The sequence below is a fragment of the Mobula birostris genome, chromosome 2 (genome assembly GCF_030028105.1).
Source record: "Mobula birostris isolate sMobBir1 chromosome 2, sMobBir1.hap1, whole genome shotgun sequence".
Classification (NCBI taxonomy): domain Eukaryota; kingdom Metazoa; phylum Chordata; class Chondrichthyes; order Myliobatiformes; family Myliobatidae; genus Mobula; species Mobula birostris.
Window position 1 is genome coordinate 7721971 of NC_092371.1, and position 26433 is coordinate 7748403.

The 26433-nt window shown below is 46.5% G+C and overlaps 1 protein-coding gene across 2 annotated transcripts in view; it reads right to left on the minus strand.

The window, feature by feature from the left end:
* Positions 1-414: 414 nt before the first annotated feature.
* The window catches only part of LOC140211884 (uncharacterized), an 80262-nt gene continuing 54243 nt past the window's right edge, over positions 415-26433 (minus strand). The window contains exons 4-7 of one of the 2 annotated variants that reach the window (XM_072282073.1): positions 18245-18481; positions 11282-11444; positions 8572-8691; positions 415-3451 (exon numbers count right to left, since the gene is read on the minus strand). In XM_072282073.1, coding sequence (XP_072138174.1) covers positions 3265-3451; positions 8572-8691; positions 11282-11444; positions 18245-18481 — 707 coding nt within the window. In that variant the 3' untranslated portion in view covers positions 415-3264. The remainder of the gene's footprint in view (positions 3452-8571; positions 8692-11281; positions 11445-18244; positions 18482-26433) is intronic. The other variant, XM_072282081.1, reaches the window with a different exon arrangement.

Consider the following 26433-nt stretch of genomic DNA (forward strand, 5'->3'; position numbering starts at 1 on the left):
AAAGAATGTGTGTATATAAATAAATAACAGATGGGGTACGAGGGGGAGGTGGGGCATTAGCGGAAGTTAGAGAAGTCAATGTTCATGCCATCAGGTTGGAGGCTACCCAGACGGAATATAAGGTGTTGTTCCTCCAACCTGAGTGTGGCTTCATCCTTACAGTAGAGGAGGCCGTGGATAGACATGTCAGAATGGGAATGGGATGTGGAATTAAAATGTGTGGCCACTGGGAGATCCTGCTTTCTCTGGCGGACAGAGCATAGGTGTTCAGCAAAGTGGTCTCCCAGTCTGCGTTGGGTCTCGCCAATATATAGAAGGCCACATCGGGAGCACCGGACGCAGTATATCACCCCAGCCGACTCACAGGTGAAGTGTCGCCTCACCTGGAAGGACTGTCTGGGGCCCTGAATGGTGCTAAGGGAGGAAGTGTAAGGGCATGTGTAGCACTTGTTCCGCTTACAAGGATAAGTGCCAGGAGGGAGATCAGTGGGGAGGGATGGGGGGGGAACGAATGGACAAGGGAGTCGCATAGGGAGGGATTGTCGCTTGAATTTCCAGCATCTGCCCAATTCCTCGTGACTCAGAAGATACTCAGTTTTGTGGAGAAGAGGATGACAAAATCAAACAACAGTCCCTATCTCCTGAGTACAACTTTACAGAGAGCGAACAACAGGATTACACGTTTCTCATTTTACCAAGTGTTTTTAATTAAGGCATATTGCAGGAACAGGATATAACAGTTTCTTCAAGCAGTGAAACAAATCCCATTATCACTGCTTGTCATGGAATACAATTCAATAAAGACACCTCACCATCTGTTACCGCCCGCCGTCATGTTCCACCAGCAAAAGGAGTGAACCGTAAACTCAGCCAGCTCCATCACGGGCACTAGCCTCCCCAGCATCCAGGACATCTTCAAGGAGTGACGCCTCAGGAAGGTAGCATCCATCACTCAGGACCCCTGTCTTCCAGGACAGGCCCTCATCTCATTGCTACCATCAGGGAGGAGGTACAGAAGCCTGAAGGTACACATTCAGTGATTCAGGAACAGCTTCTTCCCCTCTGCCATCCGATTTCTGAATGGACATTGAATCCAGGAACGTTACCGCTCTACTTTTTTTATATCTCTTTTTGCTCTAGTTTTAATTTAACTTTTTATATATAGGCTTCTTACTGTAATTTACAGTTTTTATTGTGTATTGCAATGTACTGCTACCGCGAAACTATAAATTTCACGACGTATTAAACCTGATTCTGATTCTGTACACAGATCAGATAAGTGTCGTTACCAACAAAAACGCAAGGACTGTTTCACAAGTGAGACCAAAACAAATCAGGAACAAGACAGCGCACGTGTTAATCAAACCTCTTGCAATGTTAAATTCTTCCTGATGGAAGTTCTCAGCCTGAAATGTCGACTGCTTATTCATTTCCATAGACGCTGCCTGACCTGCTGTGTTCCTCCAGCATTTTGTGTGTGTTGATTTAAATTCTTCAAAACAATTTGTACAGTGAAATGAAGCAACCACTGTGAAAAGTAATTTACTTTGCTATATAACCTGAGGGCTATTTTTCTGGGGATTGAGAATGTTAGAGCATTCCCAGCGCTAATTAGTATGTGATGTGTATGTAAAGGAAGCTTTACATTATTCTAATTAGAATACTCCCATGTCCTGATGAAAGGTCTCAGTCCAAAACATCGACTGTTTATTCATTTCCATAGAAGCTGCCTGACCTGCTGAGTTCCTCCAGCATTTTGTGTGTATTACTCTGGATTTCCAGCATCTGCAGAATCTCTTGTTTTTAAAACATAGGTTAGGGATGGTATAAAATTCCATTTATACTGTCCCATCTCACATTCCCAGGGTTCGTGACAGAGTAAAGTTCACTCTTTACTGTCCTATCACACACCCCCAGGGTTCGGCACAGCATAAAGCTGGCTCTCTGCTGTCCCATCTCACACTCATAGGTCAGTGACAACACAGGTCAGACATAATAAGATTCCCTCTATGCTGTTCCGTCCCATATTACCAGAAGAGGGAGTGTCGTGAACAGGGCCTCCTCCTTATGCCGGAGGAACTCAGCAGGTCAGGCAGCGTTAATGAAGAGGAATAAAGAGTTGACAGTTTGGGCTGAGACGAAGGGCCCTTCATCAGCACCATTTTGCAGTTGATACAAAAATGCAGCCGTGTAGGGCGGTGGGTGTAACTCAGTCAGGGCTGATGGGACAGGCAGGTACATTAGGGGCATTTAAGATGGGCACGTGGATGAAAGAAAAATAGAGGGTGGGGTAGAAGGGAAGGGTTAGATTGATCTTGGAGCAGGTTAAAGGGTTGGCATAACATCCTGATGAGGGATGTTGGCCTGAAACATCGTCTCTTTATTCCTCTCTATAGATGCTGCCTGACCTGCTGAGTTCCTCCAGCAGTTTGTGTGTGCTGCTCAGGATTTCCAGCATCTGCAGCATCACGTTGTGTTTGCAAAGCTCCCTTTACACAGTCCCGTCACTAACTCCCAGGGCAGGGGCAGCGCACGTTGGACACAGATTATAGATACAAGAGGTTAGATACTGTACAGGGGTAAGGATGCTCTATGCTGTCACATCAAATATTCTGAAGGCCCCTGCACAAGGGCTTCCTCTGCGCCCAGTAAAGATTTCACAGGTTGGGTAAAATGCCTTTTATAGTGTTTCGAGAGCCTGTATCCAGTTGCCGTTTTGTATTTGTGCGACAGGATTGTAGCCCTCGATGCAGCCGCCAAACAGGTTTGCTGTCCCGCAGACCGAAGTGATGTATTTGAGGATGCCGTAGGTCCATTTCACATCCAAATAACCGAACATGGCAGATCGTCAACCCATCCTTTTGGGCTCGGTATAAAGGCAGGGCCCGGAGAGAATCAGGCTGGACCCCACTTTTCCCCTTTCTCTTTTCGGGTTCACCCGTCTCTGTTTAACCGATACTCACTGGGCTTGCAATCAATTTCCACATCACTCCGTTCGAAGATTAGTTCTACTGGTATCCTTTGAGCCACATGCCTCCACTGCATGTGAGTCATGTAATTGGTATTTTTCAGCCGGTACCTGTTCTTGATATTGGAAGCTCTCTGTCATACATATTAACTGTGTTGTGCAGTATTTACTTCTCCCCCTTTGTCTCTCCCCCTCCCTCTCTCTCCCTCTCTCTCTCTGCCAGTTGGAGATGGTTGGGAGGCCGCTGATAGTCTTACAGATGGAGTGTTCCCTTATCGCCAGCCTGCCTTCACAAGTTACTGCTGTTTGTTTTGCACAGGGTAAAGGAGAGTCATGTGCTCCGCGTCCTTGAACGGAAGCTTCTCCGTGCCGTAGTACAGGACGACCTCTGGGATACTGTCGAAGAGGGCGCTGTTCTGATTCAGCGTGTATTTATTGTCTTTGGTCTGGGCCAAGATGATGTGGACACATCCCTGGCTAGTCCTGCGAACAGATGAAAATAACAGAGAGCGTGTTAGCAGCGTCCGGAGATCATTCAGGAGTCGATACAAAAACACCAAGAGGACCATTGTGGTTTGGGGGCTTGCACGCCTCAGGGCTTGCTTTGGCTCTTGGTAGGGTCATCCATGCCAAACAGGTCGAAGGGTAGAGGCCAAATTAAGAGTGGCCCACCGGTTCTCCAGGGCTAACAACCCTGACTGGTCAAACAAAACCGAAGCAGCAATGAACAATCCTTCTACGTCTGTGTGTGTTAGCATTCCCGCGTCTCCACCCAGGACTTGCATGGCTGACGGTAGTGAAAACCGAGAGGAAGCTAATAGTACGATGAAGGAAGGCCTGAACACTGCCAAGACCAAGACCAAACTAGGTTTCTGGAATGTATGCCCTCAAGGGTGGGGAAATGCAGGAGACCGAAGACAACATGGTGTCATACAGTAGAGGCAGAAATGAGGACCCTGAACAACACCTGGGGCACATTAGAGAAAATAGGCAAGGACAGACACAGATGGAAGACCTTCATTGCTGCCCTAAATGACAACAGTATAACGAGCAGTAAGTTATGGGTGCGTGGAACACCCATCCAGCTACATTAGAGACACTTAAGAGGCTCTCGTGGATGATAGAGAAAGAACATAGAGCACAGCACAGTACAAGCCCTTTGGCCCATGAAGTTGGACCAACCTAGTACTGATGATATGGGCCAGTATTTGAGCGGGAGGCTTTGGCTCAACACTTCGGTGAGAACAGGCGTGGGCAAGCACGGGCAGAGATCCCAAGTATGTGTCTAGTAACACACATCAAAGTTGCTGGTGAACGCAGCAGGCCAGGCAGCATCTCTAGGAAGAGGTACAGTCGACGTTTCAGGCCGAGACCTTTCGTCAGGACTAACTGAAGGAAGAGCTAGTAAGAGATTTGAAAGTGGGAGGGGGAGGGGGAGATCCAAAATGATAGGAGAAGACAGGAGGGGGAGGGATGGAGCCAGAAAGCAAGATCCCCCAGTGGCCACACATTTTAATTCCACGTCCCATTCCCATTCTGATATGTCTATCCACGGCCTCCTGTACTGTACAGATGAAGCCACACTCAGGTTGGAGGAACAACACCTTATATTCCGTCTGGGTAGCCTCCAACCTGATGGCATGAACATTGACTTCTCTAACTTCCACTAATGCTCCACCTCCCCCTCGTACCCCATCCGTTATTTATTTATATACACACATTCTTTTTCTCTCTTTCCTTTTTCTCCCTCTGTCCCTCTCACTATACCCCTTGCCCATCCTCTAGGCTTTTTCCCCCACTTCCCTTTTTCCTTCTCCCTGGGCCTCCTGTCCCATGATCCTCTCGTATCCCTTTTGCCAATCACCTGTCCAGCTCTTGGCTCCATCCCTCCCCCTCCTGTCTTCTCCTATCATTTTGAATCTCCCCCTCTCCCTCCCCCTTTCAAATCTCTTACTAGCTCTTCCTTCAGTTAGTCCTGACAAAGGGTCTCGGCCTGAAACATCAACTGTACCTCTTCCTAGAGATGCTGCCTGGCCTGCTGCGTTCACCAGCAACTTTGATGTGTGTTGCTTGAAATTCCAGCATCTGCAGATTTCCTTGTGTATGTGTCTGGTAAGTCTGTTTTCTCTCTTTCTTTGTTAGTACATAGCTAGTGCACCAAGAATGGATCCGGAGGTAGTGGCACGTTGCTTGTGTGAGATGTGGAAACTTTGGGAGACCTCCCGTCTCCCCGATTACTACATCTGCACAAAGTGCACTCGGAGACCATGTTGAGGATCTGGAGCTGCAGCTTGATGACCTTCAGCTCATACAGGAGACGGAGGAGGTGACAGACAGGAGCTACAGGGAGGTAGTCACCCCTAAGCTGCAGGAGACAGGCACCTGCTTGACTGTCAGGACAGGGAAAGGGAATAGGCAGCCACAGCCTGTGCAGAATACCCCTGTAGCCATTCCCCTTACTGCTTTGGATCCTCCTGGGGGCGAAAATGCCCTACTAGGGAGAAGTCACAGTGACCAGGAGTCTGGCATTGGGTCTGGCTCTGAGGCTCAGAAGGGAAGTGGGGAGAAGAGGACTGCAGTGGTGATAGGATTCCATAGTTGAGGAATAGACACGAGATTCTGTGGGAAATGCAGATGGTATTTTGCCTCCCCGATGGCAGGATCAGGGGTGTCTTGGATGGGATCCACTGCATTCTAAAGGGGGAGGGTGAGCAGTCAGGAGTTGTCATAGTTATGATATCAACGGCATAGGTAGGGAAAGGGAGGAGGTACGGAGAAGAGAATATAGGGAGTTAGGTGAAGCAGGACTTCCAGGGCAGTGTTCTCTGGATTGCTGCCAGTGCCATGTGCCAATGAGGGTAAGAATAGGATCATTTGGCAGGGCCCAGGTTTTCAGATTTCTGGATCATTGGAATCTCTTCCGGGGAAGGTATGACCTGTACAAAAAGGACAGGTTACACCTGAACCTGAGGGGGACCAATACATTGTGGGCTGCTCAGCTACAGTTGTCGGGGAGGGTTTAAACTAATTTGACAAGGGGATGGGAAGCTGAGTGATAGGGCTGAGGACGGGGCAGTTGGTATACAGTAGATGCAGTGTGTAGTGAGACTGTGAGAAAGGACAGGAAGATGATAGGGCAAATTTGCAGTCAGTAGAATGAATTACAGTGTAACTTGGGGACAACATCGAAAAGGGTGACACTTTCACATTGTAGCCAGGATATGAGATACATATACAATGGGAGATAGAAAATGCATCTCAAAAAGGCAATGTTACAGTAGTCATGGGAGATTTCTACAGGTAGATAAATTGGGAGAATTAGCTGGTGCTGGATCCAAAGAGAAAGAATTTCTAGAATGCCTACAATATGTTTTTTTTCGAGCAGTTTGTGGTTGAGCCCACTAGGGGAAAAACAATTCTGGATTGGGTGATGTGTAATGAACTAGATTTGATTAGGGAGCTGAAGGTAAAGGAACCCTTAGGAGAGAGTGATCATAATATGATGGAATTCATCCTGCAGTTTAATAGGGAAAAGATGAATCAGTATTACAGTGGAATAAAGGGAATTACAGAGGCATGAGAGATAATCTGGCCAAAGTTGATTGGAAGGGAACATTAGGAGGGATGATGGTAGAACAGCAATAGCTGGAGTTCCTGGGAGACAACTGGAAGGCGCAGGATAGATACAACCCAAAGATGAAGAAGTATTCTAAAGGGAGGATTGCAAACATGAGAAATCAAAGCCAACATAAAAGCAAAAGAAAGGGCATATAATAGTTTAATTCTGATTGGCTGCCAGTGACTAATGGTGTTCTGCAGAGGCTGGTATTGAGACCACTATTTTTTACATTGTATGTCAACAGTTTGCACAATGGAATTGGTGGCTTTGTGGCCAATTTTGCAGATGATACAAAGATAGGGGGAACTGCTGGTGGTGTTGAGGAAGCAGGGAGACTGCAGAAGGGCTTAGATAGGTTTAGAGAATGGGAAAAGAAGTGGCAGATGGAGTACCGTGAGCAGTTTAGGGTCATTTATCCGAGAAGAGATGTGGTGGAATTGGAGAGAGTCCAGAGGAGGTTCACGAGAATGATTCCAGGAATGAAATGGTTAACATATGAGGAGCATTTAATGGCTGTGGGCCTGTACTTACTGGAATTTAGAAGAATGTAGAGAAATTCTCTTATGTTTAAAGGACTTAGGGAACTTTAAGCCTACTCTAAAATCATTCTAACCCTTTCCTCCTCCATAGCGTTCCATTTTTCCAACGTCCATGTACCTGTCTAAGAGCTATGAGAAAATTAGACAGCTATGTGGGAAAGAAAGGTTAGGTTGATCTTGGAGCACACTAAACAGTTGGCATACCGTTGTGGGCCGAAGAGCCTGTAGTGTGCTGTACTGTTCTACGTTCTATGTTCTGATCAACAGTGTGAAAGAAAGCTCTGGGCCACACCAGGGTGCAAATGAAATTTGACTGAAGAGGGGTGAGATATTGCACTGGGGGAGGGCTCAAAGCATGCCAGCACAAAAGAGTGGAGAAGTCACAAAGACCAAAGGTCCATAGGGTCAATTGGCTCTTGGTGTGCGGATGACCAGACGAACTGGGTGAGGTGAAGGTGAGAGGAATGAAATGAGATTTGTACAAGGTTGGTGTAGATGAGTATTTGGTGGTTAGTATAGACCTGGTGAGCTGCATGGCCTCTTGGTGAGATGCTATCAACCTCCCAGTTCACGGACTGGTGAAGTAGATACTCTCCTTTACTGGATAAAGCATTTATGAAAGCATGGAACTAATTGTGCTGGTAACTGTAGATAGGGCACACTAGAGTGCACATTAAATGTTGGGACAGGCTTGAGGGACCTGGGTGATCTCTTCATGTTGCCATGCTCTTCTGCAACACCCACCACCACTGACCCCTGGTATGGGAACACCAAATGCCCAGGAATAGAAAGGCCTACAAAAAGTGATGGACACAGCCCAGTCCATTGGAAGAAAAGCCCTACCCACCATTGAGCACATTTACAAGGAGCTCTGCCACAAGAAAACAGCATCCATCATCAAAGACCCCCAGCATTCAGACCAGGTTCTCTTCTCGTTACCACCATCAGGCTTTAGGTCCCAACCCATCAGAATAACACCAGTTATTACCCTACAGCCATCCTGAACCCATGTGCATAACTTCACTCACCTCAACTATGAACTGATCCCATGACTACAGACTCACTTTCAAGGACTTGACAACTCGTGTTCTCAGTATTATTTATTTGTTTGTTTTATAATGTGCGCAATTTGTCCTTCCTTTGCACGTCGGTTGTTTGTCGGTCTTTGTTATTCACAGTTTTTATAAATTATTTTGTATTTATTTATTTTCCTGTACAAGAAAATGAATCGTATGTGGTGACATATATGTAGTTTGAATTAACTTGGAACTTTAAACTTTCCTGCTACGCCTGGTTACACCGCTGACTTATCAGGGTAGCACCTCTGACCAGCTGGACTTCCAACACTACCTGGAAACTCAGAGGACGTGGAAAAGAACAAAACCATTTTAAAATTCCAAGCTGGGTTAGGACGCAGCCAAGCTTACAGCCTCACCAATACTTACTTCAAGGCAAGTGAATACTTGCTGTTTCCTGACTCACTGTTTCGTACCAAGTAACTGGCCTCCTTACAGGCCTGCAAACGCAATTCTGCTTCCAGCCGGGTGATGGGACCGTGATACCAGCTGTGGAGAAAATTGAGAATCTGGTTAAATCTGGGTGAGGCTCAAGGCCCTTGGCTTTTGTTCGTTTATAGTACGTAGGTGGCTTGATAGAGGTGTACGAGATGATGAGAGGCATATATAGAGTGGACAGCCAGAGACTTTCTCTTAGGGTGGCAGTGGCTAATACAAGACCCACCTCTTCTCTCGCAATACATGGAAATTACGGCGAGCTGTCAGTTGAAAAATGTTCACTGGCTGCAGTCTACCATCACTGCAGGACTTGTATGTGTCCAGGCCAAAGAAATGGGCAGAGAAAATCATTACGGACACCCCCACCCGCCCCATCCAGCAAACTGCCTTTTCCTAAATCTCCTTTCTGGAACCAAAAACTTCACAGCACCTTAATAGTTTCTTCCTCCAGGCAGTTAATCTGATCAACCATTCTAGTTCACCCCCAACACCCCTCTACCCCATCACTGTGAACACAGTTAACCACGTTTCATAATGCTGTTTACATTGTAAATACCTGCTGGTATTTACGCACGTTTTATTCCATATCTGCACTTTAACCAGTAATTTTAATTTTTATATTATTATTTATTCTTATAATTGTTGGATGTTGCTGTTTTTAGTTGCGTATTCCACCAACACACCACAGCGAATGACGTTGACCCTTGCTCGTTGAGAAGGCATCATTTTGTGATTGGATGATGCCTGAGGTTTTCCCTCCGGAGAGTGGTGGGTGTGTGGAACGCCCTGCCAGGATAACGGTAGAGGAAGGCACGTTAGAGGCATTTAAGAGACTCTCAGATAGGCACATGGGTGACAATAAAATGGCAGGTTTTGGGCTATGGAGGAGGGAAGGGTTAGCTTGATCGTGGAGTAGGTTTATACAGCCTGGCTGCAGAGGAGATTTATAGATTAGAGAAGCATGTCTTATGGAGATAGGTTGAACAAGTTAGGGCTTTTCTCTTTGGAGAGGAGGAGGTTGAGAGGTGACTTGATAGGGGTGTATAACATGATAAGAGTCATTGATAAAGTGGACAGCCAAAGAGTGTTTCCCAGAATAGAAACGAGGGGCATAGTTTAAAGGTGTTAGGAGGAAAGTCTAGGGGAAATGTCTGAGGTAGGTTTTTTTTTCTCACAGAGGATGGTGAGTACACGGAACACCCTACCAGGGGTGGTGGTAGAGGCAGATACATTAGGGAGCTCGAAGAGACTCTTAGATGGGCACAAGGATAAAAGAAAAGTTGAGGAGGGAAAGGTTAGATTGATCTTGATTAAAAGGTTGGCATGGCATGATGGGCCCAGGTGACCATGCAAAGAAGGTTCACTCAATTGTTTTCTGGCAGGGTTACGCTCCTTAGCTGAGCTCCCTTTCACCAGGGTTCAGAGGAACGAGAAGGCAGAAGGTCCAAAAGTCCTGAAGCAGGATGAACCAAGTTGTTGTTCCCTCTGCTTGTAAAGTCTGGTGCTGGGAGTTCGCAGCCTTAGGATGGGCAGACTGACATTTTGTCAAACAGACTCTTTGGATTTCTCTGTCCCACAAGGACATAGAGGCCAAATAATCTAGTATACTTAAGGATCAAGTATGAATGCCAGGATATGGAGATCAAGAAAGTAGACAAAATGTCAGCCACAATCCTAACGGCCACACAACTGGGTGGCGAGGCACAACCAGCTCAAATGCCATCCAGTAATTTGCCAATGGCTTAACTGTTGCTGGCAGAAGTTTGGATGCTGTCGAAGAGGCATACAGGAGTGAGACAAATCAGCTGGTTGAGTGGCATTGCAGCAACAACCTTGTACTCAATGTCAGTAAGACCAAGGAATTGATTGTGGGCTTCAAGAAGGGAAATTGAGGGAAACCCTCCAGCCCTCCTTGAGGGATCAAAAGTGAAAAGGGTGAGCAGTTTTAAGTTCCTGGGTGTCAACACCTCTGAGGATCTCTCCTGGGCCCAACACATTGATGCAATTATAAAGAAGGCAAGACAGTGGCTATGCTTCATTAGAGTTTGAGGAGAATTCGTATGTCACCAAAGACGCTCAGAGCTTTCTACAGATTTAGCATCACCGTCTGGTGTGGAATGGCCGTTGCACAGGATCAGAAAAAGCTGCAGAAAGTTGTAAACTCAGTCAGCTCCATCATGGGCACTGGCCTCCCCAGCATCCAGAACATCTTCTAAAGGTAATGCCTCGAGAAGGCGTCATCCGTCATTAAGCACCCCCATCACCCAGCCATCCCCTTGGAGGACATCATCAAGGAGGAAGTACAGGAGCCTGAAGACACACACTCAACATTTCAGGAACCGCTTCTTCCCCTCTGCCATCAGATTTCTAAATGGACAATGAACCCATGATCATTACCTCTGTATTTTTTTCTTCTATGTTTGCACTAACTTAATTTAATTTTCTTTTTTATTGTATATACTTATTGTAATTTATAGTTTTCACTATTATGAAGAGCAATGTACTGCTGCCGCAAAACAACAAATTTCACGACATATGCCGCTGATATTAAACCTGATTCTGATGATTTCAAAGTAGTGAGGAAGCAGGGAGGGCAGAAGGAGGCACAGGAATGGGGATTTGGAGAGTCAAAGGAACTTACACTTGTTTCTCTAAAGGGATGGTCGGATCCACCTTCTCTCCCAGCTCACTGCCCTCTGTGCTCTGCTGCTTCGGGACCTTCGGAGTCCAGCTGGGCTGCCTGTTATCGTGCTTGACTCTCTCCTCTTTCGGTGGTGAAGCTCTTTCTGCCGAATCAAACTGGACTGAGGTCACAACACACAGAAAGTGGGAACATCATTAGTCAGACGAGTAGCTTACAGCCATAGAGCACCAAAGCACAGCAAAAGGCCTTTCAGCCCATTTAAGAACATAAGAGATGGGAGCAGGAGTCGGCCATCTGGCCCGTCGAGCCTGCTCCGGCATTCAGTAAGATCATGGCTGATCTGACCGTGGACTCATCTCCACCTACCTGCCTTTTCCCCATAACCCTCAATTCCCCTACTGTGCAAAATTCTATACAACCTTGTCTTAAATATATTTACTGATGTAGCCTCCACCACTTCATTGGGCAGAGAATTCCACAGATTCACCACTCTCTGGGAAAAGTATTTCCTCATCTCCATCCTAAATTTACTCCCCTGAGTCTTGAGGCTACATCTCCTAGTTCTAGTCTCACCTACCAGTTGAAACAACTTTCCTGCCTCTATCTTATCTATCCCTTTCATAATTTTATGTGTTTCTATAAGCTCTCCTCTCATTCTTGCGTGCCGTATTATTATTCTGCCTAGTCCTGGAACTGGACCGTAGACCTCCAGACCCCTCTCAAATATCTCTCAAATGAGCCATGTGCACTGGCAGCTTTTTACACATTCACACCAACCTCTGAGTGAAGAAATTCCCTTAAGTATTTCACTTTTCATCCTCAACCTATGACCTCTAGCTCTAGGCTCACAGTAAAAATCCTGCTTGCATTCATCCTATCTATACTTCTCATAATTTTGTATACCTCTGTACGATCCTGAGAACTTTCTACAGGGGCACAATTGAGAGCATCCTGACGGGCTGCATCACTGCCTGGTGTGGGAACTGTACCCCTCTTAATCGCAGGACTCTGCAGAGAGTGACGCCCTGACCAATCAGGAGACGATCAACTTCCACCTTAACTGTACCCACGGACTTGGCCTTCACCGCAGTCTGGGGCAGAGCATTCCACAGATTCAGTACTCTCTGGCTAAAAAAAATCCACTTTACCTCCGTTCTAAAGGGTTCCCCCCCCACACACACACAATTTTGAGGCTGTGCTCTCTAGTTCAGGATACCCCCATGCATCCTCTCCACATCCATCCTATCCAGTCCTTTCAACATTTGGTAGGTTTCAATGAGATGCTCACATGTTCTTCTAAATTGCAGTGAGTACAGGCCCAAAGTGGCCAGACACGCCTCATATGTTAACCTCTTCATTCCTGGAATCATCCTCATGAACTTCCTCTGGACTCCCTCCAATGACAACACAACCTTTCTGAGAAATGAGGCCCAAAGCTGTTGACAATACTCCAAGTGCAGCCTGACTAGTGTCTTAAAAAGCCTCAGCATTGTCTCCTTGCTTTTATATTCTATTCTCCTTGAAATAAATGCCAACATTGCATTTGCCATCTTTGTCACAGACTCAAACATCTCTTTGCTGAGAAATATATTTGATTTTCTTCCCCTTTTCCAGCACTTTGAGGTCTTTTAAGGGGCCGCTGTTACTCCATCCAATTTTGCTGAAGGTGAGAGTGAATTCTGTGGGACCATGTTGCTATGGTTAGCACACAGGCACACGTTCTCCAGTCTATTAAACGGTGAACGAGAATTATGGAGACACAAGGGGCTGCAGATGTTGATTTCTGTAGCTAAACAAAAAAAGCAAACTGCTGGAGGAACTCGGGAGGTCAGGTAGGATCTATGGAGGGCAATGGGTCGTCGACGGTTTGGGCTGAGGCCCGTCATCTGCATTCGGGAATGATCCCAGGAATGAAAGGGTTAGTGTGTGAGGAGCATTTGATTGCTCTGCCCCTGTTCTCACTGCAGCTTAGGAGAATGAGGGTGGGATTTCAGTGAAATCTATTGAATACTGAAAGGCCTACATAGAGTGGTGTCAAAATGGTTGTTGTGATGCGTCTGCTGTGGTAGTGCTTGTCGCTCTTACTTTCAGCTTCCGCCGCTGGCTAGCAGTCTTGTGAAAAGGAGAGCTGAATGTGTAAGTCTCTCTCTGCCAGTACACAGCCTCGCTGACAGCAAGCCTCATTAGTGCCTCCTCGCTGGCGACACGCAGAAACTGAACCCCTTTGGGACTCGGGTTGAACTACGGAGGACGGGGAGGAGGTCTGGCCCCTGCACATGTAGCACACAGGCCCACCGGTGTGTGGACACGCCCTGGTGCTCGTGAACCAGATCCCCAGCTATGGGTAGATGGCCCCACTGCCTCGTAGGCAGCCTCAGGAGAGACGAAGCCTACGGGAGTAGACACAGACAGCAAATCCGGAGTGGAACCCCTAAGACAGCTGGACGTCATTGAACATCCTTCCAGCAGCTCCTACAGCCAAGCTGGTACCAAATGTATTGCTTCACAAGCTTTCCTTTGGACTGCACCGGTGAGACTGAGAGGGGGATCTTGACGACTGGGCATCTCAGGATCTCCACCTGGGTTGGGATGATGACCATCACCCATTGTCCTTCGAGACAGACGGATAGAGTGAATGTGGAGAGGATGTTTCTTACAGTGGGGGACTCCAGGACCACAGGGCACAGCCCAAGAATAGAAAGATATCCTCTGCAGGTTGAGAGGTTCTTGATTAGCAAATGCGTCAAATTTAAGGGTAGAGGGCAGCAGAAAAGGGTTGAGAGGGAAAATAAATCAGCCATGATAGAATGGCACAGCAGAGTCGATGGGCCAAATAGTCTAATTCAGCTCCTATGTCTTGTTGTCTAATGGAAAGGAGAAACATCCCCTTCTTAGAATTCTGAAGCACTGGGGGAGTAAGAACTAACTTTGGCCCATGACTGCAGCATTTCACGATTTGGCTCTTCAGTTATTTTCAGCAAGACCAGTTTCCTTTCCAGTCTTCATATCCTTGGATTTCCCCATTAACCTTGGCCTTGAGAACACTCAGTATCTGAGTATCCACACCCCTTAAATAGGACTCGAAACATATACAAATTTCCATAAAACCAACTTTGCCTGACACCTTAAGTGTCTGACTTCTTCCCCTGATACTTTGCCCTCAAGTTCTCTCAGACCGAGGGGAAGTAACCTCTCAGTATTTGCCTTGTCAACCCCGGCCTCTTGATACTCCCCTAAATTCCAGAGAAAATACAGTGGATTTTCATTAATTTAGCCATCGGTCAATCACAGCAGCCACTTATTTGGGACAACTTTAAAAAAACAAAAACTAATCGAGAAAATAGTCCGATTCCCTTAATTTATTTGGAACATACTGCCACTTTTTAAATAGCATCAGTTGCGTGAGCTTGTGTTCAAACCGCAGTGATCTTTCACACTAATAGCTGGTGAGAAATAAGCGGTAAGACGGTACAGGACTGCTTTGCTCACTGTGGTTTCAAGTATTCAGGGTTGAAGATGCCAGAAATGGCAGGGAGTGAAAACAGAGTGATTTCACTATGATTTATGATTATGAGGACACACAGTCCTCTTTTATTGTCATTTAGTAATGCATGCATTAAGAAATCTTACAATATTTCCTCAAGTTCAACAAGTTAGGAACTATGAAGAATTTGAAGATATGGACAAACATTTTGAATGTTACAATGAAAATGAAAATTTGGAGGATGCAGTTGTCGAAAGTATTGATTGAAGGCAGTCCATTATCTACACTAGGCGTCTGTGCTAATTTTGTTCATTTACAGTTAATCATAAGAACATGGCAGGGTGCACTGGATAAATTCCTCTGTCAATAACTATTAGGAACTAATACATAGTTTTATAGTACTGCAGATGTATTGATAGTGTGCTAATTTGTTCTGTATTTCATTTGAATAGATAATTTGTTACTCGGTTAATGGTAGTTGTCTTCATTTTTATTTAACGATGAAGTGTGGAATAAGTGCTTCGAGCCTTGCGCCCCAGCAACCCTTGGCAAACCCGATTAACCCAAACCTAATCACAGGACAATTTACATTGAATAATTAACCTACCCGGTAGGTCTTTGGACTGTGGGAGGAAATCAGAGCACCCGGAGGAAACCCACACATTCCGTGGGGAGGATGTACAGACTCCTTACAGCTGGTGCCAGAATAGATCACCTAACTCCAGAACTGCTCGAGCTGTGACACCATCATGCTAACCGCTAACCCACCTCTTTTATAACCTCTTAATTATTTCTATGAAACTTCAGCTAATTGGGGCAGCTGCTTAACTGGCCCAAAATGTAGTAGTCCTGATGTGCCCCAATTAACAGGAATCCACTGTAGGAAAAAAATATCCAGGAATTAATCTTGTAAACCTTAGTTGCCCTATCGCCTAGATAAAGTTCATTGAGAGACCAAAACCATACTTCACATTTTAGGACTGAGCTCACGAAAGTAGGAAGAGAGTATTGTAAGACCACAAGACATAGGAGCAGAATTAGGCCATTCAGCCCTTTGAGTCTGTTCCACCATTCCATCATGGCTGATCCCAGATCCTAGTCAACCACATACACCTGCCTTCTCGCCATATCCTTTGAAGCCCTGACTGATCAGGAAACTACCAACTTCTGCCTTAAATATACCTACGGACTTGGCCTCCACTGCAGTCTGTGGCAGAGCATTCCACGGATTCACTACTCTCTGGTTAAAAAAAAAATCCTCCTTACCTTTGTTCTAAAAGGTCGCCCCTGAATCTGAGGCTGCGGCCTCTAGTTCTGGATATCTGGAATCATCCTCTCCACATCCACCCTGTCTAGTCCCTTCAACATCCGGTAGGTTTCAATGAGATCCTCACGCATTCTTCAAAATTCCAGTGAGTACAGGCCCAAAAGTTGCCAAACGCTTCTCATATGTTAACCCCTTTATTCCTGGAATCATCCTCATGAACATCCTTTCTGAGATATGGGGCCCAAAGCTGTTGACAATAATCCAAGTGTGGCCTGACTAGCGTCTTATAAAGGCTCAGCATTATCTTCTTGTTTTTATATTCTGTTCCCCTTGAAATAAATGCCAACGTTGCATTTGCCTTCTTTACCACAGTCTCAACCTGTAAATTAACCTTCTGGGAGTCTTGCACAGGGACTCCCAAGTCCCTTTGAACCTCTGATGTTTGAATTTTCTCCCCATTTAGATAATAGTCTGTGCTATTGTTCCTTTACCAAAATGCATTATCGTACATTTCCCAACACTGTATTCCATCTGCCACTTTTTTTGCCCATTCTTCCAATTTGTCTAAGTCCCGCTGCAATTGCATTGCTTCCTCAGCACCACCTAATCCTCCACCATCTTCATATCCTCTGCAATCTCTGCCACAAAGCCATCAGTTCCATTATCCGAATCATTGACAAACAATGTGAAAAGCAGTGGTCCCAATACTGATCCCCAAGGGAAACCACTAGTCACTGGCAGCCAAGCAGAAAAGGCCCCTTTTATTTCCACTCGCTGCCTCCCGTCTGTCAGCCATTCCTCTATCCATGCCAGTATCTTTCCTGTAATGCCATAGAATTTTATCTTGTTAAACAGACTCATGTGTGGCACCTTATCAAATGCCTTCTGAAAATCCAAGTAAATGACATCCACTGCCTCTCCTTTGTCCATCCTGCTTGTTACTTCCTCGAAGAACACTAACAGATTTGTCAGGCAAGATTTCCCTTTACAGAAACCATGCTGACTCTGACTTATTTTATCATTAGTGTCCAAGTACCTGAAAACCTCATCCTTAATAATAGACTCCAACAATTTCCCAAACACTGAAGTTAGGCTAACTGGCCTATAATTTCCTTTCTTTTGCCTCCCCCCACTCCTTCTTAAAGAGTGGAGTGACATTTGCAATCTTCCAGTCCTCCGAGACCATGCAAGAATCAAGTAATTCTTGAACGATCATGACCAATGCTTCTGTTAACTCTTCAGCAATGTCTCTCAAGATTCTGGGATGTAGTCCATCTGGTCCAGGTGATTTATCCATCTTAAGACCTTTCAGCTTGCTTTGCACTTCTTCCTGTGTAATAGCAATGGCACTCACTCCTACACCATGACACTACTGGTGTCTCCCACAGTGAAGACTGATGCGAAGTACCCATTAGGTTCATCTGTCATTTCTTTGTCCCCATTACTATCTCACCAGCATCGTCTTCCAGTAGTCCAATATCAACTCTCACCTCCCTTTTACTCTTTATGCAACTGAAAAAGAAACTTTTAGTATCCTACTTTATGTTATTGGCAAGTTTACCCTCAAATTTTATCTTTTCCCTTTTTATGACTTTTTTGGTTGTCTTTTGTTAGATTTTAAAAGCTTCCTAATCATCCAACTTCCCTCTTACTTTTGCTACCTTATATTCCCTTTCCTTTTTTATGCAGTCCTTAATTTCCCTTGTCAGCCACGATTGCCTACCCCTGTCATTTGAGAACTTCTTCTGCGGGATGTATCTCTCCTGTGCCTTGTGAGCTGTTCTCAGAAACTTCAGCCATCTCTGCTCTGCCGTCATCCTCGCCAGCATCCTCCTCCAACCCATCTGGGCAAACTCCTCTCTCATGCCTCTGTAATTCCCTTTATTCCATTGCAAAACTGATACATGTGACTTATAGTTCTCCCTCTCAAATTGCAGTATGAATTCAATCATGTTATGATCACTGCCTCCTAGGGGGTTCCTTTAGATTAAGCTCCCTAATAAGATCACAACACTAATGTCCTCATATCCCCTTGCAGTAAAGGCTAATTTGCCTTGCTGAATTCCCTGCTTACCCAACTCTGCAACTGGGTATCTTTCCTAAAACTTTTCAGGATTTCATGGCTCAGAGCTCCCACAGGTTTGTCCTTTTCCCTGCTTGTATTTTCTGAGTAGGCAGTATGCCATGTTACCCTAGAGAGTTTATGCACCTGCAAGTGCCTTGGCGATTTGTTCTGCCTTCCACTCCCAGGGCTGTTCGTACTCTGCCGCTGGCCGCTCATCATTCTCCGGCAGGCAGCTGTCAATTGGCCACTGGTTCCCCGTCCTTTCTGACACGGTGTTCCCGAGGGCCTCGGTCTTTGGTCCCAATTCCCCTGGTTCGTAGGGGCTGTCGTACAACAGGGATTGCTTCCCAAGTGGATCCTTTGATCCTCGCCTTCGTATTTCTGGATTGGGAGAAAATTGCAATGTGCTTAGGGATCATGCATTCTTGAAACAGGAAACAAACTGATACAATGCTTAGACGGACATGCACTCAGTGGCCACTTTATTAGGTACACTGGTACACCTGCTCGTTAATGCAAATATCTAATCAGCCAATCATGTGGCAGCAACTCAATGCATAAAAGCATGCAGACGTGGTCATGAGGTTCAGTTGCTGTTCAGATCAAAAATCAGAATGGGGAAGAAAGGTGACTTAACTGACTTCGACTGTGGAATGATAGTTGGTGCCAGACAGGGTGGTTTGAGTATCTCAGACACTGCTGAACTCCTGGGATTTTCACACAAAACAGTTTCTAGAGTTTACAGAAAATGGTGCGAAAAATAAAAAAAAAAATCCAGTGAGCAGCAGCTCTGTGGGTGAAAACTCCTTGTTAATGAGAGAGGTCAGAGGAGAATGGCCAGACTGGTTTGATCTGACAGGAAGGCAACAGTAACTCAGATAACCTCACATTACAACAGTGATATGCAGAAGAGCATTTCTCAATGCACAGCATGTCTAACCTAGAAGTGGGTGGGCTACAGCAGCAGAAGACCACGAACAGACACTCGGGTCACTTCACAGGAGGTAGCTAACACTGCGGTCACTGAGTGTAGACCTAGTGGATAGCCAGAGGTTCTTTCCCCAGGCTGGCAATGGCCAATATGAGAGGGCATCAATGTAAGGCGAGGGAAGACAGAGGGATAGAACATGGAACACAGAACTGTACAGTACAGGAACAGACGCTTTGACCGCAGTAGTTCCTGAATCCGCTAAAAAGTAACTCAAGACCACCCAAACATTAATCCCTCCTGCCTACACCATGTCCATATCCCTCCATCTTCCTCACATTAATGTACCGATCTAAACGTCTCTTAGAAGCCTCCAATGTATTTGCCTCCAGCACCACACCAGGCTGTGTATTCCAGACATCCACCAGTCTCTGAGTAAAATAACTTACCTCTCACATCCCCCTTTGATCCTCCCCCCCCCTCACCTTCAATGCGTGCCCTCTGGTATGAGACATTTCAACCCTGGAAAACACTGTCTACTCTGTCGATGTCTCTCATATCGGCGGGAGGAGAAGATGGCGCCGCGCCTGCGCAGCCCTCCGGTGAAAAATGATATCGTATCTGTTAAATAGGGGCCGTGGACAATTCTGATTTGATGGAGAATGGACGTGAAAGCACAGAGGAACATCTGGAGAAATTTCTGAAACGCCCGTTCGCTGCTGTCGTTACTGTGTGGTCGGGAATCTTTTGGAGGGTAGGCCTCAAAATCCCCGGCCTTGCCTGCTTTTGGCCACCGAGGTGGAGGTTGAATCATTAGCACAGAGATGGCGCTCAGTACTCGGTGTCGGAGAGCTGATCAGAGCTCGAAGTTTTCGGATGACTGAGAGTCGGTTTGTGGTCGGCATGGCAGGGAGAGTTTTTCTTCCTTCTCCTGTCTGCGTGAGATGTGGGACATTTGAGAAACTTTGAACTTTTACTGTGCTCACGGACTGTTCTTCATCAAGTTATGGTATTGTTGCACTGTTGTAACTATATGTTATAATTATGTGGTTTTGTTAGTTTTTTTCAGTCTTGGTTTGTCCTGTGTTTTGTGATATCACACCGGTGGGAAATAATATATCATTTCTTAATGCATGCATTACTAAATGACACTAAAAGAGGACTACGTGTCTTCATAATCATCATAACCTTGTAAACCTCTATCAGATCTCCGCTCAGCCTCTGGCACTCCAGAGAAAACAACCCAAGTTTGTCCAGCCTCTCGTGATAGCACATGCCCCCTAAACCAGGGAGCATCCCGATAAACCTCTTCTGCGCCCTCTCCAAAGCCTCAACATCCTTCCTACAGTGGGGCCGACCGGAACTGTGAGCAATACTCCAGATGCGGCCCAACCAGGGCTTTACAAAGCTGACAGAGTTATTTTACAGGGAGGGCGGTGAGTGGCTGGAACACGATGCCCAGGGGCGGTGGTAGAAGCGGACACATAGGGACAGTTAGACAGCCAGATGGCTGAAAGGAGACGGACTGCACAGTAGTGTGGCAGTTACTGTAACACTATTACAGAAACAGCGACCCAGGTTCATTGTAAGGAGTTTGTACGTTCTCCCCATAACCGCATGGGTTTCCTCCCACATTCCAAAGACGGATGGTTTCGGAGGTTAGTTGGTCACATGGGTGTAACTGGGTGGGGCAGGGGCAGGCTCGTTGGGCCGGAAGGGCCTTTTACTGTGCTGTAACGCTAAATAGTGGGCATGTGGCCAAGTGGTTAAGGCATTGGACTAGCGATCTGAAGGTCGTGAGTTCGAGCCCCAGCTGAGGCAACATGTTGTGTCCTTGAGCAAGGCACTTAACCACACATTGCTCTGCGATGACACCGGTGCCAAGCTGCATGGGTCCTAATGCCCTTCCCTTGTACAACATCGGTGGCGTGGAGAGGGGAGACTTGTAGCGTGGGCAACTGCTGGTCTTCCATACAACCTTGTCCTGGAGAGTGAAGACTTTCCAGGCGCAGATCCATGGTCTTGCAAGACTAACGGATGCCTTTTTTTAAAAACTCTAAATAAATAAAATTAAAATGAGAGAAGGGTTAGATTGATCCTGGAGTGGGTTAAAAGGTCAGCACAGCATTGCGGGCCGAAGGGCCTGTACTGTTCTGGGGTTGTTTTTCCCTCAGTCCGCGAGGCTTCCTCTCATGTGATTATCGTTTAGCTTCCGACACAAGAACTGTGACCCTGTGACTCACAGCTGCTATTTTTCCCTTCCAATGACAGCTCCGTGGGAATACTTTGAGAGGTTGGTTCTTTTCCCGGCAGGGTGGGAACCTGTCAGAAATCCTCTCGTCTACGTATGGAGATGTTACAAGTCAGCACTTTTAAACCGGCCACACCCTAGGGACCGAGGCCGTCAGTCACACCAGGGAGCCGCTGCCCCACCGAGGGGCACCGTGGGTCCTCCACACAATCTCCCAAAGACTGGGAGAAGCCAGCGTTTTCAGAAACTTTTTAAACATCAAATCACTGCGTGTAGGAAGTGCATAATTGCACAAGACGGTGCACAGATTGGCTCTGCGAACGTCTCTTGGGATTCGTGTAATTATACTCACAATGCAAACCGGGACAGGCTGGGGTTGTTTTCTTTGGAGGACGTCAGATTTAATCACAGAGGATAAAGTTATGAGAGATCTTTGTAAGAGCGAAATGAGAAGGTTGAGAGACCTAAAATGGAATAACTGGAGGACCGTGGTGTTTCTAATCCTTTATCATTTCCTGTCAGTCACCTTATGTACACACACTCCCACACCTCGTGCCACTTATGTACATACAAACAGCCTGTGATTAGAAGCTATTGTAGGTATTTATATTTATTCTGTTTTTTAAAAAAGTTATTGTGTTCTTTATCTCCAGTGTGTTTTTTTGTGCTGCACTGGATCTGGAGAAGCAATTATTTCAGTCTCCTTTATACCTCTGTACTGGAAATGTCATTGAGCAATCTTTAAAAACTGTGCACAGACCGACACACAAAGTGCAAAAGAAGACGAACTGTGCAAATAGAAAATAAATAAATAGTACGGAGGCAGATCGTAGAATCCTTGAAAGTGAGTCCGTCGGTTGTGGAATCCGTTCAGAGCTGGAATGAGTGAAGTTATCCACACTGGTTCAGCAGCCAGATTACTGAGGGGTGTTCACTGTTCCTGATCCTGCTAGTGTGGGACCTGAGGCTCCTGCACCTCCGGCCTGATGGAGACCGTGAGGGGAGAGCATGGTCCGGATGGTAGGGAGTGGAGGGAGGTGGTGGGGTGGGGTGCTCGATGATGGACGCTGCTTTCTTGTGGCAGCACTCCTCGTAGATGTGCTCAGCGGTGGGAAGGGCTTTGCCTGTGATGGACTGGGCTGTTTGGAGGGTTTCCCATTCTTGAGAGCTGGTATCTCCATACCGGGCAGTGATGCAATCCGTCAGGATAATCTCCACTGTGCATCTACAGAAGTTTGTCAAAGTTTTTGGTTATGTGCCTAATCTATGCAAACTTCTAATGAAGCAGAGGTGCTGTGATGCCTGCTTTGTGATGGCACTTATCTGCTGGTCCCCGGACAGATCCTCTGATATGTGAATGCCAGGGAATTTACCGACCCTCTCTGCTTCCAATCCCTTAATGAGGACTGGATCATGGAGCTCCTGTAGCTGACGATCGGCTCTTTGGCTTTGCTGATGTCCCTTGATCTTTCCTTTTGCTTCTCTGTTTCCTCTGTACCTCACCTAAAGGAGTTCGCCTTCTTCCTGAAAATGGCAATCAAGCATGAATCCTGGTGGGTGCCTCCTATGATCGACCATTTTGTTCAGAAGTGCTCAGTTATTAGGTTTTATAGTGGAGTGTTAGTGGGGAATGTTGCTTAAGAACTTCAGGAAACCTGCTCCCCTCCTCCTATATGTGATACCAGCAAACAACCAGGTGGGCACGTGGCCAAGTGGTTAAGGCATTCGACTAGCGATCTGAAGGTCATGAGTTCGAGCCCCAGCCGAGGTGACATGTTATGTCCTTGAGCAAGGCACTTAACCACACAGTGCTCTGCGAGGACACTGATGCCAAGCTGTATCTGCCTTTGCCCTTCCCTTGGATAACATCGGTATCATGGAGAGGGGAGACTTGCAACATGGGCAACTGCCGGTCTTCCATACAACCTTGCCCAGGCCCGCGCCCTGGAGAGTGAAGACTTTCCAGGCACAGATCCATGCCTAACGCATGACTAACGGATGCCTTAACTTAACTAACCAGCAGGAAGAGGAAAAATAGAGATAGCTGCTCACAAATATCTGCACGCAACTTCTTTATAACAAAAGGTTAGGGTCAGAATCAGGTTTTTATCACTGTCATACTGTGCAAACGTCTTAGGCTCATACATACTGTATAACTAGGGTGCCTAAGACTTTTACACAATACTGTAATAATTTTATGTATTGCACTGTACTGCTGTCGCTAAACAAAAAAATCACGACATTCGAGAGTGATGATACACCTGATTCTGATCTGGGTCTCCATTGTGGACTGAGGGTGGGAAGAGGGCAGGGAGTGGGGAATCAGGTTTGGGAAAATGGGAATGGAGAGGGGAGGGAGCGGGAAGCACCGGATAAATATTGCGTAATGAGTAATAAATCAATTGTTTGGAATCAAATGCCTGGTGTCTCAGGACTAGGTGTGTCTGTACCTGTGGTACCCCACCCCCCCGACCCCTGGCATGCCTTCTCTGCCACCTGTCCCACACCCCTCCTGTGGCACTCCAACCTCACCATTCCCTTTGCTCCTGCCAGATTTACAAACTCACTCTCTGCTCCACGTTGACAATGACAGCACTGTGCGAAGGTCTTATGCACCCTAGCTTTATGTACGTGCCCGACACTTTTGCACAGTACGTATGTTGTGAAGTTTGTTGTTCTGCAGCAGCAGTATGATGCAATGCAAAAAATACACGGTAAGTGCAGCAGGAAATGTTTTAAAAATAAATAATGCAAAAAGAAAGCAAGATAGTGTGGAGGTATTTGTGGATTCAGGGAAGTTCACGGCGAAGTTATTCTCCCATCACCTCGACCCAGTTCCGACCCTGACTTCTCAATCTGCCTTTCTTGTAACGTAACCACGGGATCTCAAGTATGCATCTGACCACAACAGCCTCTCACTCGATGTCAGCAAAACCAGAGATGATCATTGAGTTCAGGAGGAGGAAACTGGAGGTCCGCGAGCCAGTTCTCTCTAGCGGAACAGAGGTGGATAACTTCAAATTCCTTAGCATTACCAACCCAGTCGATCTGTTCTGGGTCCAGCATGTTAAGTGCCATTCCAGAGTTCCATTCGGCGTTGGGAGCAGAGCACTGCGAGTTAAATAAAAGTACAGAAGGGGCAAGCGGGGCGGCCCCTGTCGGGGCAGCCTTTGTTGGGAGTAGGCCAGCGGTGAGAGTGGCAACATCAGGCTTTGCCTCCAGAGGCTGAGGCCAAAGACACAGGTTAGAAGATTTGTCCTTGGTTGCCCATTGTACAGTTCAGGCAGGTTGGCAGATACGACAGTGGAACGCTCCTCCTGTGGGATGTGGGAGTTCACGGAACCTGATGGTCTCCCGGATGACTACACCTGCGGGAAGTGCAGCCAACTCCAGCTCATGAAAGACCGCATTAAGGAGCTGCAGCTGGAGGTGGATGAACTTAGGATCATCCGGGCGGCAGAGCATTTGGTAGATTCAACTTTTGAGCAGGTGGTTACACCCAGAGTGCAGAGTTCAGGGCGTAGATGGGTGAACATCGAGAGGTAAAGGGAGAAAGAAGTCAGTGCAGGGACTCCCTGTAGCCATTCCCCTCAGCAACAGGTATATCCCTTTGGATACTGCCGAGGGGGATGAACTATCTGGGCAAGGCAGCAGCAGCCAGACTAATAGCCCTGCAATCGGCTCTGACCCTCAGAAGGGAAGGGTGAAACATAGAAACATAGAAAATAGGTGCAGGAGTAGGCCTTTCGGCCCTTCGAGCCTGCACCGCCATTCATTACGATCATGGCTGATCATCCAACTCAGAACCCTGCACCTGCCTTCTCTCCATACCCCCAATCCCTTTAGCCACAAGGGCCTTATCTGACTCCCTCTTAAATATAGCCAATGAACTGGCCTCAACTGTTTCCTGTGGCAGAGAATTCCACAGATTCACCACTCTCTGTGTGAAGAAGTTTTTCCTCATCTCGGTCCTAAAAAGCTTCCCCTTTATCCTCAAACTGTGACCCCTCGTTCTGGACTTCCCCAGCATTGGGAACAATCTTCCTGCATCTAACCTGTCCAATCCTTTTAGGATTTTATATGTTTCAATCAGATCCTCCCTCAATCTTCTAAATTCCAGAGAGTATAAGCGTAGTCGATCCAGTCTTTCATCATATGAAAGTCCTGCCATCCCAGGAATCAATCTAGTGAACCTTCTTTGTACCCCCCCTATGGTAAGAGTGTCTTTCCTCAGATTAGGGGACCAAAACTGCACACAATACTCTAGGTGTGGTCTGACCAAGAGACCAGGCAATCGTCATAGGGGACTGGATAGTTTGGGGGACAGATAGGAGATTCTGTGGCAGCAAACGACACACCAGGATAGTGTGCTGCCTCCCAGGTGCTAGGGTCCGGGATGTCTCTGGGTGGTTGCAGGATATTCTTGAAGGGGAGGGTGAGCAGCTGGAGATCGTGGTACATGTTGATACCAATGACATAGGCAGGAAATGGGTAGAGGCATCTACTTCCCGAATTCTGCACTCTGGCTGTAACCATCTGCTCAAAAGTTGTATCTATCAACTGTAAGTTTAGGGAGTTGAAAAGGAGGCTGAAGAGTGGGACTTCCAAGGTGGTAATCTCCGGATTACTCCCAGTGCCACGAGCCAATGAAGGTCAGAACAGGAAGATAGTGCAGATGAATGAGTGGCTGAGAAGATGGCAGAGGAGGCAGGGTTTCAGGTTCTTGGCTCATTGGAACATTTTCTGGGGAAGGGGTGACCTGTACAAGTGGGACAGGTTGCACCTGAACTGGAGGGGAACCAATATACTGGGAGAGAGGTTTGCTAATGCTATTGGGGAAGGTTTAAACTAGATTTGCAGTGGGGTGGGAACTGAAGTGAGGAGGCAGAGGATGGGGCAGTTGGCGCACAAGTAGTGACAGTTTGTAGGGAGTTTACGAGGAAGAATAGGTAGATGACAGAGCAGAGAAGCGCTCAGTCAAATGGTTTGAGATATGTCTATTTTGTCCATGGTAAAAGAACCATGGTGTACAAAGGATGTAGAAAATCTAGTTAAGAAGAAAAGAAAAGCTCATGAAAGGTTCAAGAAACCAGGTATTGTTAGTTCTAGAAAATTACAAGGGTGCCAGGAAGGAGCTCAAGAATGAAATTAGGA